Source organism: Loxodonta africana, chromosome 5 (genome assembly GCF_030014295.1).
Source record: "Loxodonta africana isolate mLoxAfr1 chromosome 5, mLoxAfr1.hap2, whole genome shotgun sequence".
Taxonomy (NCBI): Eukaryota; Metazoa; Chordata; class Mammalia; order Proboscidea; family Elephantidae; genus Loxodonta; species Loxodonta africana.
In genome coordinates, this window is record NC_087346.1 from 120157489 (window position 1) to 120172009 (window position 14521).

The 14521-nt window shown below is 39.2% G+C and overlaps 1 protein-coding gene across 4 annotated transcripts in view; it reads right to left on the reverse strand.

Moving 5' to 3' along the window:
• The window catches only part of TBC1D1 (TBC1 domain family member 1), a 284776-nt gene that overhangs the window by 152688 nt on the left and 117567 nt on the right, over positions 1 to 14521 (reverse strand). For all 4 annotated transcript variants that reach the window (XM_064285966.1, XM_064285964.1, XM_064285963.1 and 1 more), the window contains 2 exons: positions 5700 to 6218; positions 1460 to 1549 (listed from right to left, as the gene is read on the reverse strand). In XM_064285966.1, coding sequence (XP_064142036.1) covers positions 1460 to 1549; positions 5700 to 6218 — 609 coding nt within the window. The remainder of the gene's footprint in view (positions 1 to 1459; positions 1550 to 5699; positions 6219 to 14521) is intronic.

The window sequence follows — 14521 nt, forward strand, 5'->3', positions numbered from 1 at the left end:
GCTCTTTTCAATAAATATTAATATATAAACTTGTTTTGAAAACAGAGGCACCTTAATACAGATAAAACAACTTCCATAAATATTAATACGACAATGCCTTCTGAAAGCATCGCCACATGGAGGTAAGAATGCAGATATCCTGAAGCTCAGGTAATCCCATTAACTCGGAAACTGCAACCTTTAGGAAATAATAAAGCTATTAGATAAAAAAGCAAGCATTTAACATTAACATATCCATTAGGAAATGGCAACAAATCAAGAAAAAAAAATTTGGACATAACCTCACTCTCAGGTCAAATATTTTCCAATAAATGAGTTGTCACTGGCAGATGCCGTCATTTCAATCAGTGTTCTCCAATGGCAAATTAACAGTATGCTAATTTTTAAAGGTTACTTCTTAGGGGAATATGCTTTAGAAGAACTTATTCTTTGTAAATGGATTGAGAATGTTATTATCATATTTCACAAAAGAAAATTTTCCTTTTGAATATGTAAGTAGATCACATTATACACTGGCAAACACTGAGATATTCATTGTATTATATTAATTATGGAACTGAGAAATTAGAGTTAAAAAAAAAGTGTTCTCGTATTTGATAGAGAGGACCTGAATAAAACTTATAGCTAATCATAATTGATAGATTCTTCCAAAATCTCTCTCTAAAACACACCTGAGAGATTATCAAGGAAGAAATTTTCAAGTAGACACAGTATTCTAAGTACTTAAGATACCCACTATGTGTTATATTTTAAGGGAGAAGAAACGACGATGATTGGTACTCAAAAAAGTTACAAATCTTTGTAAAGTAAAAATAAATATCTATTTTAAAAGAAACATATCTGTGTGTACGTGTAAATACATACAGGCAGTCCCTGACTTACAAAGTATTTGAGTTAAGACAAACCGCACTTAGGACTGTCCTTATCGTTAGTAATATGTGCTATATGTACTTTGCTGATTGCATCATTCTCAGATGTTCACTCACAGATGCTCAATTTTATGACTTACTGCTCAAAACACTGCTGTATTTATAAAGATACTGATTTTAAAAAAAGGCAACAATAATAAAAGAAATGAAGCATTCAACTTAAGTCAGAAATAACACGATAGAGTCACTGACACGGAACTCCGTCGTAAGCTGGGGACTTCCTGTATATAAAACATACATACACACTTTTGGAAATCATGATTGCTAAACATTATTACCAACAAAAAGAAAAGGCAAATAAATTTACTTTTTCCAGTAAGTTATTGTCACTTAAAGCAAAATTCTTATTTCAAAATTTGGTACTTTACCATAATATAACAAAGCGTAGAAACAAAAACTCAAGATCACAAATCAAGTTCCTAGAAAACATGTCCCTTGTAATCCAGTGCACTTCTGTTGTATGACAGATATTAAAAGAAATCATAGAAAAAATTCCATTGCAACTGAACCAATAACCCGTTTCCATTTACCTGAGAGCAAAAAGATATCTCCTTAAAATTTTTCTCAAATGCAATTTTTTTGGTGTCAGGGCTGATGAGGTAAACTTCAGACTGGCCAATCTTAAAAAACAAACAAGAAACTAGCTTAACATGAAAGTTGAATTTAAATTTGTCACACAAACTTCTCTCATTTCATGATCTATGAAAACAAAGAATAAAGGAACAGGCTCCTATAAAATTCTGACTACGTCATTGCAGGAAATCACCCCGAAGTTTGTAGTTTATCCTAAGGATTTCCTGTAGCACAGGACAACCATTACTATACTCACCTACATCCTTTGAGAGAAAAGAACCAAATATCCAAAAAGTAGCAATAAAGCCTAAGGCTGAACATCTCCTTTATATGAAAATGAGATTTCTACAGAAGTGAATCTTCTGGAAAACTGAAGCTTTTCTTTTAAAACTTTCAAACATTTTCTACAGGATTTTTTTTTTTTTTACTACGGAGTCCCTGGGTGCTGCAAATGGTTAGCGCACTCTGCTAGTGACCAAAAGGATGGTGACTTGGGTCCACCCAGAGAAGCCTCGGGAGAAAGGCCTGGTGATTTACTTCCCAAAAATCAGCTGCTGAAAACCCTACGGAGTACAGTTCTACTCTGACACATACGGGGTTGTGGTGAGTTGGAATCAACTCGATGGCAACTGGTTTTTATTTTTCACTGTAAAGTCTTCTTTAAAATTATTTTTAAGATAATCTATCATTTGTTGAGTATATACTATATATTAGGCATTTACATATATTACTTACCTGACTTTCTAAAGTTAGCACATTAGCATAAATGCACATTGCCTATTGACTTGGGACATCATAATAGGCATCCATTATAGTAGAGTAATATGTTGGGATACCCATATTGTTAATTGTATACTTGCTCCCCAGCTGGCTACAGGTGGCTGTCTCCCTGGACTTCCTGATTCCAGATGGCTAAATTTCTTGAGTTCTTGTGTGTGTTTTCTACAGTTCTGGTTTCTCCTCAGGATAAAGAAGTCAGTGGTCACATCCAGATGCTGTCACTGTAAGACACAGTTGCTTCCTTCCCTTTAAACTCTTTACACTTTGATGTAAAGTACAAATCAGATATACAAGTTTGTTGGAAACTAGGGTATAAATCAGGAGTAATTACACTCCCAATGTGGAGTCAGTTAAGATGGACAGGTAGGTAGGCTTTTACCCTTACTCTTCCTTGAAGACAGGTAACATCTTTCTGAATTAGACTAGGCTATGTGTCTCTCTAGAGTAGAGGCCAACACAGTATCTCCCTTGCCTAGTACAATAAAGTGTAAAGATGGAAGAAGGCTGTCAACAATGAATGAGTCTCTACTTTGGATATGTGTAGTAGTCTCTTTAGAGGTCAATGAAGATACCTACACACAATGAAGATAATCTCTATTTTTAAAGAAGAAGCTTTGAAAATCTCATAGTTGAGAAGTCCTGAAGCATTATTATTTGCTTGTGGCTGGGCTATAAAGAGGAAATCAGAATTTAAAATTGGGTGGGGCTCTTAGATCCTTCTCCTTCCCCATCACTTCCAGTCAATCACCATGTCCCACTTGACTTCTTGAGTATTTGTCCATCCTCCCTTCTCTCCATCCCCACTGCCTTCATATTCCAAGCTACCACCATCTCTCACCTAGGCGACTACAACAGCCTCTTAACTCTTCTCCCCAACCTACTCTTGCCCTTCTTGAAATACATCCTCACTGTGTAGCCAAAAACATTCAGTACCATTCTGTGTTTAAACTCCTCAGTAATTATCCACTGATTTTAGGATGAAAACCAAACTCCTAAGGAAGACTCATGAGGTGATGTCTAATGAAGCCCCCATCTGTCTCACCAGCCTATCACCCCTCCTAGCTCCCAGGGAGTCACCTGGCCTTCTTTCTCGTTTCACAAGTATTTACTGAACACCTACCATGTGCTAAGTTGTGTTCTAAACACTAGTAATAACAGCAGTGAACAAACATGAAAATCCATGCCCTCATGGAGATTACCTTCTTGGGGACATATGGGACAGAAGATATATTGCTTGTTTATTTGTAATTATATGTCAGATGATAAGTGCTACAGAGAAAAATAAAGCAAAAAATGGGATAAGAGATTGCTAATAGCCTCACTGATAAGATTATTTCTCCACACCAAATTAACATTTTCGCAGAAACCTAAAGGCAGAGAGGAGACTCATGAAAATCTAAGGAGAAAGCCTGCGAGCAAAAGAATCAACAAATGCAAAGGCTTCAGGGTTTCTCCCAGGTACCATGGTCCATCTCTCCTCAGGGCCTTCTCACCTGCTGTTCCCTGCACCCAGGATACCCTCACCCACTTGACCACACTCAACGCTCTGCTCAGTCAAAATCACTTTCTTAAAGTTTTCCCTGATGTCCCAGCTGTTCTTGCGACATCCTTTGCTTCTCCTTTGTAGCATTTATCACAACTGTAATGAGGTAATTACTTGTGCCATCAATGTCTGACAACAATGTCTGACAACAATGTCTGACATCTGTCTCCCTTAAACCAGGCACCGTTGGGTCAACTCTCATTCCCGATGATGTCATATGTGTCAGAGTAGATCTGAGATCCATAGGGTTTTCAGTGGATGATTTTTTGGGGAGTAGATTGCCAGGCTTTTCTTCTAAGGTGCATCTGGGTCGACTCGAACCTCCAACCTTTCAGTTAGCAGCCAAGCATGTAAACTGTACCATATAAGGACTTCCTGGAATCTAAATCCCAGGCTGGGAGTTTTGTTCACTGCTGTGTTTCTAACATATTGTACAGGACCTTACACACAGATGTCACTCATAAGTACTTAGTAAATAAATGAACTAAGCAGCTTTCCTAGTGAGAAGAGTTTTTTTTGTTTAGCATACAGATCTCAGATTGAAACACAAGTCCAAATGCTGACGCAGTACTCTATATATACTAGGTCAATGATGAAAAGGAGAAGAAATAAATCAGTCCTACTAACCTATTATACATTATCTCGATTTTAAACCTGAATATACCCACACAGCATTTCTTTTCTCATAGCTATCTGACTACCCTAATTTAGGTACGAAAACAAGGTATTATATTTAAAATAATTTTTGTTCTCTATAGAATGTTTTTATAGAATGTTAATCGGCATTAAGCCAAAGAAGAGATACAGAAGGGGCCAAGGAACAACCAATCCCTTATATTGTCAGAGGCCAGTTCACCTCTGCGTCAACGCTTTGAGTCCCATCAGCTGAGATTAATTCATCTAACCAGGGGGCTCCCAGGGAAGGCAAGCTGGCCCAGAAGAGCCCCAGATCTGCTTGGAACACAGGAACCCCAAACTCCAGGGACAGCTCCTTTGTCTGTTCCTTTTCTAGCATGTGGCTATTGGTTTACCAAATTTTTTTCTAGAAAAACTCAAGCAATTGGCTAAACTGGTATTTCAGTTCGGGTATAAACCTCAAATATCATGTCATCCAATCATGCTGATTAACAATGAGTAAGTTTTACAAATTAATGAAAATATTTAAGAGAAGGCATTTTCCAACTCAAAGATTTTGTTGAAATGTATTACTTGAAATTAAGACATATTTTAAAATCCCTTTTTTTGCCTCTTTCACATATTTTGGAGCCCTTGTGCTACAGTGGTGAAAGCACTCAGCTGCCAACCAAAAAGGTCAGTGGTTAGAAACCACAAGCCACTCTGCGGAGAAAGTTGTGGCAGTCTTAGAAACCTATAGGGCAGCTCTACTCTGTCCTATAGGGTCACTACCCATCAGAATCACTGCAACAGCAATGGGTTTGGTGTGGTTTAACATATTTTAACATATTCTCCACATCACTGAAAAAGGTCTTTACAGCCATGGGGGAGGGGGTGGAGATAAAAATCACACAAGGATATAAGATGAATTCCCTGGAGGTGAAGCAGTTAAGAGCTCAGGCTGCTAACCAAAAGGTCAGTTTGAACCCACAAGGTGCTCCTTGGAAACCCTATGGGACAGTTCTACTCTGTACTGTAGGGTCGCTGTGAGTTGGAATGGACTCCACAGCACACAAGAATAACAGCAGCGTTTTTAAAGGACCATAACTGAAGTATGGATTTTATCCTGAGAAAGAATATGTGGATTCACACGTAACTGCCAAAAACAATTTACTAAGAATCTTCGCTCAATAAATCACATCTTCTTTTGAACAAATATCGCAGAGCAGGGACGAGCTCGAGGCTCAGTATTATTTTACCGTGAAGAGCATAGTTCGATTTTCTTCAATATCTGTCGGCTGCACAACATTGTGTCCACTCATTAGGTGGCTCTCAATGTCATTTTCCTCAAAAGAGCTGAAAAAACGACTACTTCTGAGGCTTTCGTCTTGAAATTCCTTCTTAAAGGCCAAGGAGCGAAGTCCGGGCTGGGAGAAGGATTTCCGCATAGGCCTCCGGCCCTGCTCCTCATGGCCCACAGGCTGGAACACAGATCGGAATTTATCAGTTAAGGACGATCCCACCACAGTATTTGCGGTTTCAGAATTCTGGGAGAGCAGGTCGAATTCTGATTTCCTGCTGCAACTGATGTGATTGAACTTCTCAATGCATTCGTCTATCAGTGCTGGCGGGGCCTTCTTGTGGGCCACCGTCACTCGGCCGCAGAAGAGCACCTCGAACTTCTTGGCAAACGTGTCATCAAACTCAGACGGGCAATGGAGTTCCTCCTGCCGGGCGATCTTCCCGGCCTGTCTGATGGAGCTGATGATCTCAGGCACCTACCAAGAGAGGGAAGAGTGTTATTTGGAACAGGCAGTGGCTGGCACTCACATGTTGGCACACATGTGGAATGAATATTCAATGAGCAAACTATGTTCATTGTGTATTCACTATTCCAATGTGTAAGACTGAAGGAGGGATCCATGGAGAGACAGGGACTTTAAACGTCTTCCATGGGAAGTACATACTCAACTTTTACAGATAACGGGAACACTATTAAGCACCTGTTATGGACTAGGAAGAAAGGCCTGGCAATCTATTTCCAAAAATCAGCCAATGAAAACCCTATGGATTACAACGGTCCAAGGCATTCTGTTCTGTTGTGCATGGGGTCACTATGAGTTGGTGGCCCAATTCAAAGGCAGCTAATAATAACAACAACATGTGCCAGGGGCTGTGCTAGAGGGTTTACGTACCCATCACACTCTATGAAGATAAGTAACTAGTCCAAGGATGTATATAGCTCAGTGGTGGCAGGCCTAGGACTCAAACCCAGGTTGGTTCCACTCCAAAGTCAAAGGTCCGCTCTGGAGAAGGAATCACCTCCCAAAGTGTTTTTTCTCCACTGTGGCTCACCACAACCTCATACAATTATTGTCGATTTCATGGCAGTTTTCCCTGGAAAGTCTTCCACATTAAATGGTGGGATGAAGCTGACAAGCAAAAACTCTGAAGGAAATTATAAAATGTGTATTCACATCATAACATCGTTATTTTCTTCAACAACTGACAATTTATTACTTAGTGCTGTATTTTCTGATAGTTAAAGAGTATGACTAAAAGGCAGGAGATTTTAATCAAGAACTAAGCAACCCATGACTAGTATCATTATCATAGCAACACAGCGGGGTATCTTCAAACAGAGACTATAAGCTTTTGGTTTCTAATGTAAAACCATGATTAAGAGAATGTGCTAGAGGGTCTCATCTGTGATGCTGTTGTCCCTACCACCAATATCTCTCATCATTAGCTTCTGACAACACCCTTCAAAGAGTAGCAGACATAAAGGTGAGTCTACAACTGTAATGAATAAACATCTGTGCAACAATTTAGATGCTATACAGCCGCTGGACTAAATTTAATATTCATTGCCAGTGAAAACAAGACAGAAACGAATTTCATGTTCAAAAGGAAGGATCTAATTTTTGTTATGCCCTAACACCCAAGCCATTTTTTCCCTTTTTTCTAAAGTAAGGAAAATTCAATTTCAGGCTCTATACCCAAAGGCCCAGTGTCATTTTAACAACATTATAGAGAGGAGGAGAAAAAAAAAAAAAAAAACTAAATTCTTTTCAATTCAGGTCGAAGATCAACATATATAGTAAAGGGAGGTAGTTTTAGCAGATTTTAAAACACGCCTATATTCCATGTTCATAACATGATTCCCAAAGACCCAATGACTCAAAAGATTTTTCTCTTTCTGGTTTCATATCAAGCTCACCATAAAGACAATCTCTCTGCCATAAAGATTATGATACATCCTTTCACTGCATTTTATCATACAAAGACTAAAAGTATCCCTAAGGATATTTTATATTTAATAAATTGATTCCTTAAGTATAAGACCTAAGCAATACTAAAAAAGTCGAATTTTCAACAAATGTCAAGCACCTACTTGCACTGAGTATTTGGTTGTGATGTAGCTCACTCCGGACTGTCAAATAATTATATAACATGTGGAGGCCTAAAAATTGTTCATTGGTATAAATAAAAAAAAAAAAGACAGGACAGAGAAAAGAAAGAGGTAGAAATTCTAGGTTTCCTTCACACCTTTGCCAATATTCAGTCAATGACTCACTCCTTGGCAAAACCAGCCCTCAGTTTCTCTCTTTAGGATACTTATAAAATTTTCCAGGTGAACGCTACTTCTGTGAGGTTAAAAAAAAAAAAATTTTTTTTTTTCAAAGAAAAATAACCAACTGATGCAAATAAAGAATTTTGTTGCTTTTCCAAGCAAGTGTACGAGATGGTTTTATCAGGAGTCTTTGAAGCTTCCCAATTATTAACCCATTCTCTGGACAGAAAATTTAAAGTGTATTCAGTCCTTTGAAACTTGTTAAAACATCTGACATTCTCATATGCTCTGTCTTCCACTGCATCAGATGTAACAATGTATTTCATTATATACCAAAAAAGATGACAGAAAATGTGTCAAGTCATGTGAATTTATGGTGATTCAGTAGTAAACGGCACAAACAAAAATAAAACACAAAATAGAACACTTGATGGTTCCTTTGCTTCACAGGGTCAGTAGCAGCTAACGAGTACTTCACCCCTGGTCAGGACTGGGGCAGTGGCAGTTTTTCCAACCACCAATCTCTCCTATACTTTAATCAATATTTTAAAAAGACATGCTGTAGTCAAAGATCAGAGTCTTTCTCTCCTACTCTCATAAAGGCATGTTTTTTCAGTCATAATTTTTCTCAAGGGTTATCATGGTCAGGGTAAGGAGCATTCCATCATTTGCAAGCATCCAGACGTTGAGTTAAATGGGTATAAAGGAGAGAACTTGGAGTTTAAAAAAACCACTGTGTTACTGACCAGAAGAATATAACATTTTCAAAATATCTGAAGGCAAATGGCATATTGCCAAATATAATTTCAACACAAGTTGCAAATAGTTAAAACTCTAATGCTGTTTAACAGTCAGTATAAATTATTCAAGTATTGTTATTAGTTGCAGTCATATTGGCTCCGACTCATGGAAACCCTACTTATATAGAGGAGAACTGCCCCACAGAGTTTCCAAAGAGCACCTGGTAGATTCAAACTACTGACGTTTTGGTTAGCAACCATAGCTCTTAACCACTACACCACCAGGGTTTCCAACCTTACGTATAACAGAACAAAATGTTGTCTGGTCCTGTGTCATCTTCATGATCATTGGTTTGAGTCTTTGTTGTGGCTATCGTATAGTGCCTTCCAGCCTAGGGGATTCATCTCCCAACACTATCTCCTAGAAGACTATTTAAACAAAAAAGCGTTTCTGTAAAACTTTATTGATAAGTTTAGCTCCCCTTACCAGAACTGACCTGGGGCACTGTTTTCCAAAAAACAAAGGCATAATGTCCACTTGTGATCATTAGTGTTAATTCCCCATTCTTTATAACTGTCATGGGCGCACCTACACTGTTGACTTTTTACATGAAGGAACAGGCTCATTCACTTCATTTTATTACAAACATTCTTCGAAGTCTCTACTACATTTCTAGAATCTCCAGAGCGAGACCAAGGGAATTTCGAAGTGTAGATGACTGTGAGTAAAATAAGAAACGTGTATCCTTGCCTGTGGAGGGAGTGGGGAACCAAGGGAGACTTCGTTAGAGTTGGTTACAGTAGCCAAGACGGGTATACTAAAAATCAAGCACTGACAATCAAGGAAAGGGTTGAGTAAATGATTCTGGAAGACAGAATCCTCGGGACTTGGCGATTACCTGAATGAGGGATTGAGGGTATGGGGAAGGCTGCAGGATGATTCCCAGAGCTCTACCTTAGGCTTCTGCATGGATCACTGTATCTTCAGTCGAAATAGACAACAGAGATGGACGTACAGGTTTGGGGGGATATTACAATGTGTTCTACTTTTGTACATGTTGAGTAAGAAAGACCAGGAGGATTTAAAGGCATCTAGCTGGCAGTTAGATAAATGGGCCTGGAGTTCAAGATTGGAGACCTAGATTGGGTTATCAACAGCTTATATACAGGAGGTGCCTGAAGTCTCGGGAACAGCTTACTCAAGGAAAGCTGGAAAAGGGAACATGAGGGAAGCAGGAAAAGATGGGACTCTAGGCTATACCAGCATTTCAGGTATAAGGAAACTGAGAAGCACAAGCAGAGAAGTAGAAAGGAAGCAAGGCAAGGATGCGGTTATGGAAGCCAAGGGAAGAAAACACTTCATCATCAAGAAAGGGAGAGTAGGCAACTGAGAATAAACTCAGGGCTAAGACAGGCCCACTGGAGTTGGCAGCTTATAGATACATGAAAAGAAATAAAAGTGGTGATATGCCAACACTGTTGCTGTTGTTAACCGCTGCCAAGTGGGCCTGACTCATGTCAACACTATGCACAGTGGAATGGAACGCTGCCCAGTCCTGTGCCACCCATCTCATCAGGTGCATTTAGATTGCTGTGATCCACAGAGTTTTCATTGACTAATTTTCAGAAGTAGATCACTAGGCTTTCTTCCTGGTCTGTCTGCATCTAGAAGTTCTGCTGTAACTTGTTCACACACACACAATCTACCACTGACAGATGGGTGGTAGCTGTGCACGAGATGCACTGGCCAGGAATCAAACCTGTGTCTCCTGCATGGAAGGCGAAATTCTACCCCTGAACCACCAATGCCTCATAGGCCAACATTAATCTCCCCAAACAAATTTAATTTAAAATTTTCCTTAAAATAAAGTTTTAGCCTACAAGAACATGTACTTCAAGTGACAATATTTATTGTAAGCACAAAGACTGTGTGTGGCCAACGGTTTATTTATTCCCAGCAATATGATCTGAGTACTTTCGACAAAAATATATTTTTAGTTCAGTCACGGCAATAATATCTACGTCATTCCTGTTCACAGACAAGCAGATAAAGTAAATACAAACTGCAGCAAAAAACAAGAATCTGGAAAACATTTTACTGGGATAAATTTAACAAGGATTTCGGGTTTGGCTTCATTTCATTTCACACTGGAAAGCAGAACAAAAATGTTAGATAATTAACATCAATCATCAATAGTGAATAAAGAAACAGGCCCTGTTTAGTTATACGAAAATTTGGTAAACTACCCTCGTATTTACCAGTTTTGAGTTTACACCAAAGCTCAGCTTTGAAAGTAAGCCTGGGCTTTGTTCAGAACTGAAACAAGTTCTTTAGAAGTCACACGCTAACAAATGCACTGTGTAATATGAAGTTTCTAGAGCAGCTCTGAGTATTACTGTACACCTAGCAGGAAAAATGATACTCAAGAGAATTAGAAATATCCAATTCTGGTAATAAAGTCCTTATTTAAACATTTGGGTCAACTTCCTTCTTAAGGATTTAGGGGTTTTAAAGGATTATAAACATACTGCAAGCGTAAGTTTATTCACAAGGACTTAGGAAAGAGCTCCTGAAACATAATATTTAGGATGAAAAGTCATTTTGCTTAATATTAACACTTTTGTTTTTCTGCCAACTAATAGCAAACAAATATATGTGAACCTAGAGAAGCCTGGTATATGTATTTAAAATTCCAGCAGTTTTTCCTATTATATAACATTAAAACATTCTACAGCTACCAAAATATGGCAGGGCACACCGTGCTTTGTCCCTTGGATGAAATCTTTGCTCATGACAAAGAGTTAAAACAAACATTTCCAACAGAAAATAATCCATTTGGTATAGTTCTTTTCCCAAAGGAACAGCCTTCTGGGTTGTTCTTGCTAGTAATGAGTGGTTATTTGTATTTGCTGGTCATGAACAAGGTAAACAAAATTAAACCAAGTAGTTCTGCTGTGCCCCATAGGGTCTCTATGACTCAGAATCAATCCCCGGCAATAGGTGTGGGGTTTTTTTGGTTTGTTTGTTTCCTCATTCTATCTTACATGCCTTGAATTTTAGGCAAATTACTGAAGAAAATGTCTTCTTACTATTTTAAATTATTTAAAGAGAAAAAAACAACCATCTACACTACCTAGATAAGACCCAAGTAAGCATTCATATTATGCAGCAGTTTGGCCTGTTATAGTAGGCTTGATCATGAAGATTGGAATGTACTTCGCACAATGAATAAGACATGATTCCTCCTGACCTGTGAGGCTCACGGTCTAGGGAGTGGTATGTAATTTCCACTGCAAAATGACAGCTGCTATCACACAAACATGAGCAAAGGAATGAATGAATCCACGTTTCAGAGGCTGGTCCTGAAAGAGGAGGTCTATCAGTCTGTCTGGCATGGCCTCATGTGGTGAACTAATGTCTCAACTAACAGCTCAGAGCTTACAATTAGACAGCAGGTCAGACTAATATGTTACATCTTCCAAAAAAAGAGGTCAGATGTGCTCATTAGCTGCTGAGGTAGCATCTGGGGATCTATGAAATGCTAATGACTCCTAGGCCCTAACTCAGGGCCACCTGACCTCTTTCAGCTCCTCCGCCTTAACCTGCTGGCCTGTGGGTCTTAATCTTTCATTGCATGTAAAATAGAAGTCGTTATTATTCAGCTTCCTTAGCTCTGAAATGGCATGTAAAAATAATTGGAGAAACTCTTAGAAGCTTTTAAACCCATGGAGATAAGCTGTGCCAATACAAAACCCAGCACCATATTCCAGAACAAGGGTTTGGCAGGTTCACTATAACCTTCTACCTAAACCAACACGTTTCTACAAACATTTAAAACAAAGACACTAAAATCTGACATAAGAAATGGTTTAATGGCTGCAGAAGCTAACAAAAGACGGCGAGAGACGGTAAGAAAGGAAAATGGAGGGGTAAGATATCACTAGAAGAATATGTAATTACTTTGTAGATTTCCGAAAACGATTTTTGTAAGTCAGAACATCTTGATTAGTCAGTGTAAACACTAACAGAAACCACAGGATCGCTGAACGCTCGACGTGGAAGGGAACAGAAGCCCTCCAAGTCCAATCCCTTAACTTAACACAATGATTCCCAGTCGATGTGGCTGCACATTAGAACTGTCAGTATTTTTAAACACTGATGCTTAGGCCCCACCTCGGCCAAATGAAGTGGCCTGTGTGAAGGTGGGGCCCTGAGACCTGCAGCTTCCAGAAGCACCCAGGCAGTCCCAATGGGCAGCCAGGATCCAGAACCCCTGATTTATCACACACCAAGGTAAGGCAGTGCTTCACAAGAGCGCCTTCTTCCTAACCCCGGCCACGATACCATCATACCCCAAACTATTTGATTAATAAGCCCCTAGGCAAACTGTGTGGGGGCAGTGGTGGTTCAGTGGGAGAATTCTTGCCTTTCCTTCGGAAGACCCAGATTCGATTCCCCACCAATACACCTCATGTGCAGCCACCACCCATCTGTCAGTGGAGGCTTACATACTGCTATGATACTGAATAGGCTTCAGGAGGGCTTCCAGACTAAGACAGACCAGGAAAAAAGGCCTGGCAATCTATTTCCAAAAATCAGTCAGTGAAAACCCTATGGATCACAATGGTCCAACCCACGGTGGATCATGCGGATGGTGCAGGACCAGGCAGCATTTAGTTCTGTTGTGCTTGGGTCACCATGAGTCAAAGTCTGACTCAAGAGCAGCTAACAGCAAGTGAACTGTGAGCAGCCAAACTGCACAGATCCAGACCATGCTTCCAGTTAGAGATGAACAAACTGATGAAAACACAAAACACTGCATCACTAGAGGACATCTGACAAGCTATTTATACCATTTAAATGCAAATTTAAACAGCAAATCCACTACTTTTCAGAGTCCTCAGTCAAATACATAAGCATGAATACCTTGTAAGAAATGCTACACCATAATTCTGATCAACATTTACTTCAGAATAATCTCTCAAAGAGAAACAACAGATCAGAAATATAATGAACCAGTAGTTAATCACTGAAGTCACATATTTCTTATGTATTCATTGTATATGTTTAATAATCTCTGAAAAGAGACACTGGAATCTCCCTTCCGCAAAGCATGGAACTAAAAACTAAGCAAATTTGCTATGAGAAATCATTAAACAAAGCAACTGGTTTCCATGCTCCAGACATAAGCTAAGTCCTTTTTTCAAAATGATGCTCTTTTAAACTGTGACACGCAGAGGGAGAGAGTATCAATAAAGGAATATGTAGTCATACTGTCTCTTCCTCTAAATGCAAAACAGTAAAATCAGCTAGAGTATTGGGTACCACTACGGTTTAGCTTCTATTTAAAATCGCCCAAACATATTAAACTTGTTAAAACTGATTTTCAGACCAAGTCCCCATCTGTTGACTGCCCACATCCAAATAATCAATCCAAAATAAAGCACTTAAAAGGAGATGGGTACAGACCCTCTATTAGATGACAGACACACAAGTCTTTTTTACCTGTTCTCATTTATGCCTCAGAACAGAGAGTCCTCAAGAAATTACCGAGCAGTTAAAACCCTAGTGCAGGACCAGCAATCCCAATCCAGGCATTTACCCGACAGAGGTATGTACCAGACCACCAATATTCACGCTCAAGGACACTCGCGGCATGTCTAACAGCTGAAAACTAGAAACTACCCGATGTCCATCAACAGTAGAACTGGAAAAACACTGTGGTATATTCATAAAGTTGAAAACTTATAGAATGAGAATGGACAA